The 6159-nt window shown below is 43.2% G+C and overlaps 1 protein-coding gene across 1 annotated transcript; it reads right to left on the reverse strand.

Annotated features, from left to right (window-relative positions):
- Positions 1 to 2666: 2666 nt before the first annotated feature.
- fgfbp2b (fibroblast growth factor binding protein 2b) lies at positions 2667 to 3925 on the reverse strand. The gene is made up of 2 exons (XM_061730859.1): positions 3040 to 3925; positions 2667 to 2933 (listed from the first exon to the last, which is right to left on the reverse strand). The coding sequence occupies exon 1, from the start codon at positions 3846 to 3848 to the stop codon at positions 3066 to 3068; it is 783 nt and encodes a 260-aa protein (XP_061586843.1). The 5' UTR covers positions 3849 to 3925; the 3' UTR covers positions 2667 to 2933; positions 3040 to 3065.
- Positions 3926 to 6159: the final 2234 nt, after the last annotated feature.

Below are 6159 nucleotides of genomic sequence, written 5' to 3' on the forward strand. Positions count from 1 at the left end.
ATTTGCCTGAAAATCTCGCAGGTTGAAGTTGATCCGACCTGGGACAGACCCCTGAAATCTCTGCTCGCAAAGCGGCCGGGAACCAGGTCATCGGACCCCGCTTGGGGAACCAGGAAGTCGGCTGCAGCAGCGCCGATCACCGCGCTGCGCCAGCCGCTGCTTTAACCGGGGAACGTGGACGGTTCCGACCAGCCGGGACCGGAGGAGCCCGCCTGCACTGTTGTAGGGGCTCCCGGGGAAAGAGCACTGGAATTTCAGCCGGATCTGCCCTGGGGAACCGGCGATCGGACCCGCAAACCCACGGCAGGTGCTTCCTCGGTTCCCGACATGCAAAACACACGCGCGCTGCAGAACAAGTGTGCTTATTTAAATAGAGCGGAAGCAAAACTTAGTTTGATTGTATTTTATTTCACTTTACACATCAAGCAAATCCTTAAACGTTTTCATCATCTGTTTCGCATTAATCAGCTCAGTGGAGTCTCATTCACGTCGCAACTCACTGGGGCTTCCCCCGCCCCCTTCTCTTTTTACCATTCACATGGTGGCCGGCCTTACATTACCGTAATTCAGGTAATAGACACGGCGCACCGTTTCTTAAGGCGCCCGGCACATTTAAAAAAAAAAAAAAAAAAAAAAAAGTTGCGCCTTATGGTCGCGAAAATACGGTAATCTTTTCATTGTTTGATGTGTAGTGGTAGTGCTGCTTTTCTTGTTCAGTCTTTCAATAACAACTATCTGTTTTGGATAAAGGGCCTCCATCTGAAGCAAAGCTTTGATAATCACAGCATCATCGCTCTATGACAGATGTAAATCTCAATTTCACTAGCTAGGCTGTATGTTTAAAGCTGCCTCCTTCACAGAAATGGTGAAAGACTCCAAAGCTTTACATACTTTGCTCGTCTCCAATCCTCAAATAAGGGCTGTTAGGTGTTGCTTTTTTGTGATACCATCAGTATTAGGGTAATCAGTAACTCATTGCAACGTCCTCTGTTTTTTTGTGAGATTATGGAGATATCAGTAACCTTACCATCACCCTCTAAAGCACCAGGATCCTCATATTCAATCATTCTGTTCTTTTAGATGAACCAAAGCCATCTTCAAGCCCTCTTTGACATCCCTGAATTGGGATGATAAAAATGTCACTTCCAGCCTACTAAAGAATTTGGATTCTTCCAAACCAGAGGACTATAGGCCCATGTCTATCTACCTTTTAACAATTTAAGGAAAAAACAGTAGCTTTGTAACATATTTCTTTGCCGGAACAACACATTTATGACACATTTCAGTGTGGTGTACACAGATTGTACTGCTGCTGTCTCTCTCAAAGATGATATGGCTACAGACTTAAGAATTCACACATGTGGTTTAACTGGACCTTACCTCAGCCTTACCACCACAGCACCTTGCAAAACAGGAGTCATGATTTTTTGGGAACTGATATCAAATTATTATCTTATCTTTCTGACAGGAGTTTTAGAGTTTGGAGGACTCATGTGGGGTCCCTCAGGGTTCCGTTGTAAGCCTGATTCTGTTTACACCTATTTTCTCTAGGAGTTTCAGCAACATATCATGTCACTTTTTACACTAATGGTATCAAGCTCTGCTGCTCCTTTAAACACTTAAGGAATTATTAGACCAGACTGATTGGTTGATAGACATCAATAAATTATGTCTGTCCACAAATTAGGCAGCAAATTGGATCAAAAGGCTACTTTGCCAGTTGAGAAATTTTAAGTATTTCAGATGACCAATCAATGTCTTTCAACTTTTGTCTGAAACCTCTAATACATTTTCAGTTGAGCATCAAACCAAATGTGAGAAAACTGGAGTCAAAGCTGGAATTGAAGATGATTGTCCATGCTTTTATTTCTTCTTATTTTAGATTATTTTAATAATTTCGTTACCGGTCTTAACAGAAAAAAAAACTCAATTGGTTCCAAATTGTACAAATTGTATTATTGCAGCAGCAAGGCTCCTGACTGTAACAAATAGACAAGATCACACTGACACAATATATTCATCTCTTCATTGTTTGCCAGCTCATTCAGCTTTAATGTTGTCAACTTGCATCTAAAACTTTGATGGCATTTGATCCTGTACATAATCCTTTTTCATGTCTTAATTGATGATTATTGTTAAGCTCTAAATTTAGTTTTTGACTAATTTCATTTAAATGTTTTCAAGCGATGTCTTTGCAATGCTTTAAACATTATGTGGGATATGTGGGATTCCAAGCAGTAATTACTGTGATTCTATGTACATTTAAACACTGTTTCAAGGCACTAAATGAGGTTACTGTGTCCAAAACTGCCTCCCGAAGTCCGAAAAAAAGGGGGGGAAAGCAGAGAAGTACTTTTCAGCCCCCGTCCTCCTCCACTAAGTGGGTGTGTATGTGTGCGTGTGTGTTTCAGTCATCTGCAGCTTGCACACAGACCTCCTCTGTTTCAGCAGTGCAGATCTTAAGACCCAATTCATCAGCTCATACAAAGAGGTGTTTGCCGCTGTTCAGACACCTTCTGTGACTGATTGTGTCTGCACGCTAACAACTTCCTGAACCAAGCGGCAGACATGTTGTTACAGCTGATGATGAGTGAAAACAAAGACTCCTTTGAATAAAACCTGCAGACTGTTTCAGCTGCAGCAGGAACGAAGCAACGCAGAAGATGACAGGTTACCACTCTAACTTTATTCTTCACATTTTTCTTACATGGAGTACATGCTGTTGAAACATTTATGTGACATGCATAAAAGACTTTAAAATCACATAAAAATAGAAACACATGCCTGTCATGTTTCCCTTTAGGCTCGCTGCATGTGTTGTAGATTTAGAAATGACATTCAAATCAAATCCTCCACCATCTGTTAACGCAGATGTAGACTGAATTCAGGCAGTTCAGTGACAGGAGACTGTGGTGATTGCTGGTGATTCCAACCTGAAACAACACAAAAAGGTCTCACCATATTTGTTTTTATATTATATTTGTTGCTCCATTGGGATTCTGATGATATTTTAACTTTCCTTCTAGCGTGCTCACTCACCTCAGTGTTTCTGCAGTGCAGTCTCACTACTGGAACCAGCCCACGATGAAGGAGCAGATGCCTTGGAAGCTCTTCCAGCAGTACTCAGACGCGATGCGGGAGGCTTTGGAGTCGGGCTGCTCTGTGGGATGAGTGGTGGTCTTCCCAGGCTTGGCGGTGGTTTTCTTGCTCTGGGAGCCCTTGCCAGGTTTGACAGGCTTCCCAGGTTTCAGGGATTCGGCAGGCTTGATTTGGACTGGTGCCGCAGGTTTACGTGGCTCCTGCACAGGCTTGGAGGGCTTGACGGCGGCGGTCTTTGGCCAGGAGGTCATGAAGGTCATCTGAACCTCGTCGGCGTATGTCTTGCACATGTGCGGACGGTAGATTTTTGCTCCCTGGCAGGCGTTGTTCAGCTTCCTCAGCTCCCACATCATCTGGGTGAAGTAGTGGCGAGGGTTGCGGTTGTAAGGGTGGCACAGGCTAGGTTTGCCCTGGAAGTCGCAGTAGTAGGAGCGTCCTGTCGTCTGGGTCGGAGCCCTGCAGGACACGCGCAGGCGAGTATAGTTCCCCATTCCGGTCACCACCATGGTGCATGAGTCTTTGGCCTTGGTATTGAATTTGATGGGCTCATCCCAGACGCTGCGTTGCTGTTGCTGCTGCTGTTGATGCTGCTGCTGCTGCTGCTGTTGCTGCTGCTGCTGCTGCTGCTGCTGCTGCTGCTGCTGCTGCTGCTGCTGCCTGTTGTTGTTGTTATTATTGCTGCTTTGAGCAAATGACACAGAAACAGTTGTCGCCAAAAGCAGCAGCAACATTCTTATCCCGGCCCTCATGGCTGTGCTGGGTGTGGGACTGGTGTGGAAATAGGATGAAATCTGTGTCTGCACCAAAGGTTAAGATGTGTAAGGGCTAAAAACATTTGAGCGCCACCTTATAATGCAGAAGCTCACAAAGAAGGTATTATTCAGGTAGGCTAAAATATTCAAACTCCTCCTCCAGTTCCTCACACCACGAACACACACACACACACACACACACACACACACACACACACACACACACACACACACACACACACACACACACACACACACACACACACACACACACACACACACACACACAGGTACGTGTGCTACGCTCAAAACTCAGAGCATGATTGACGCGCTGGCTGTAGAGAGGGGAGGGGAACATAAAACGCAGGGCGGTTGGAGAAAAAGGGGGAGACATTCGCAAGAGCCAAAAGCAAGTAAGTTGTATAAGAGAGGCATACATGAGGCAAAACGTTGTATAAAACACAAGACATTATATAATCTCACACAAGAGGGTCATTGATGATTGATAAAGAGGAGAGCAGCAAGGGTCTGAAGCCACATTGCAGCCTGGAGTTATTTGCTGAGGAATTAAAAGTAGATCTGTGACTGATAGAATAAAAAACCCATCTCCTTCCTCTGATGCCACTGAATTTAACTTTGGAGTGCAGCGCAACCTTTAAAGCTATGAACTGACATTTTTACGTAATATTCTTGTGGAGCTCACAGAGATAAAAAAATAAAATGTTGTCAACGTGAAAACACAAATTTTAAAGAAGTTACTGTAGCTGCTGATAAAGTGGTACAGCCAAAGTAAACAAACAACAAAACAAAACAGTATTTGACTTACATTTGTCCCAAATCATACAGTAGACAATCAGGATACCACACTGTTTAACAGTAAACTATTAAACCATTACAGAATTAAAGCTTTGTTTTGAAAAAAAAATACACTTTTATTTTTAAACATCTCAAACATCAGAAACATGAATTACAGTAAATCATATTGATTTCAAATTGAGTTTGCCCATCATGTTCATGATAATTATTTATAGTTTTGCTATCTTGAAAATGCTGAACTTTTTTTGTATTGACATTCTGAGGGGATCAGGGGATCCAGCAGCAGACTTCACATCTGGAAGTCCTGAGGACTGGTGAGTCTCTGGACAGGAAAGGTGCAGAGGTGAGTGTCTTCTGACTTTCTGTGCTGGTCAGGTCATTATTAAGAAAGATGTGACCCCAGTGAACACCTAAAAGTACTCGACGGGGAATATGGTTGCATTGGTTGATCAGAATTGTTGCACTCTTTCACTGTAGGAGTGTGGAAAAGTAAGTGGATGGTCTTCTGCTCATTCTCTACTTTGTGCGTTGTGTGTGTGTGTGTGTGTGTGTGTGTGTGTGTGTGTGTGTGTGTGTGTGTGTGTGTGTGTGTGTGTGTGTGTGTGTGTGTGTGTGTGTGTGTGTGTGTGTGTGTGTGTGTGTGTGTGGTTGTTGTTTCTGAATGGGGGATTGATCCAAGCGCAGCCATAGTCACTTCAGTGCGCTAATTCCACCCAGATGTAAGTTTTCCGGCTTCAGGCAGTTGTCTACAGAGGGGTGTGTCGGTGTGTCGGACCCTTGTGGATAATATTGATTGCAATGTTCAAGATGGCGGCGCGTGCAGATGCAGCGGCTCACAGCTCTCCCTAGCTGTGCTTTTTTTTATACTTTCTGTGTGTTGCACTTTTCTTTTTACATTGTTTTTGCATGTGTGCACTTTGAAGGAGCTGCTGCCTAATTTCACTGTACCTGTACAATGATAATAAAGGCTTTCTATTTCTATTTCTAATATGTGATGATGACAAAATGTTTGTCACACGGACCATTAGTGCAAAAGAATTTAGATTTATTTGGTTTTAAATATTCACCCCAGCCTGTATTCTCGGAGGTAGTTCTTATTCAGAACCTCTTAAGTAGGACCTGCCAACATTCGCACAGAATGATTCTGCCATCAACATGTTCCACTGGAGGGTGATGTGTAGTTACTGGTGTCCACCACACAATGCTGAGATTTGTGGTTACAGTAACATGTAAATTTCTTTTTTTTTTTTTTTTTTTTACCTTGTCTGCACACATATTAATGATTGATACCATGAAGGTAGAAACCAAAGGTATATATATGTGCATTATTACTATATTTAATATATATACATATATATATACGCATACATATGCATACACACATACATAAATATACACATACAAACCCAGTGATTTTTTTTTTTTTTGGGGGGGGGGGGGGGGGGGGGGGGGGTGACGACATCCACTGCCAATCCAGGAAGCAGGAACACAC

The sequence above is a fragment of the Cololabis saira genome, chromosome 1 (genome assembly GCF_033807715.1).
Source record: "Cololabis saira isolate AMF1-May2022 chromosome 1, fColSai1.1, whole genome shotgun sequence".
Taxonomy (NCBI): Eukaryota; Metazoa; Chordata; class Actinopteri; order Beloniformes; family Belonidae; genus Cololabis; species Cololabis saira.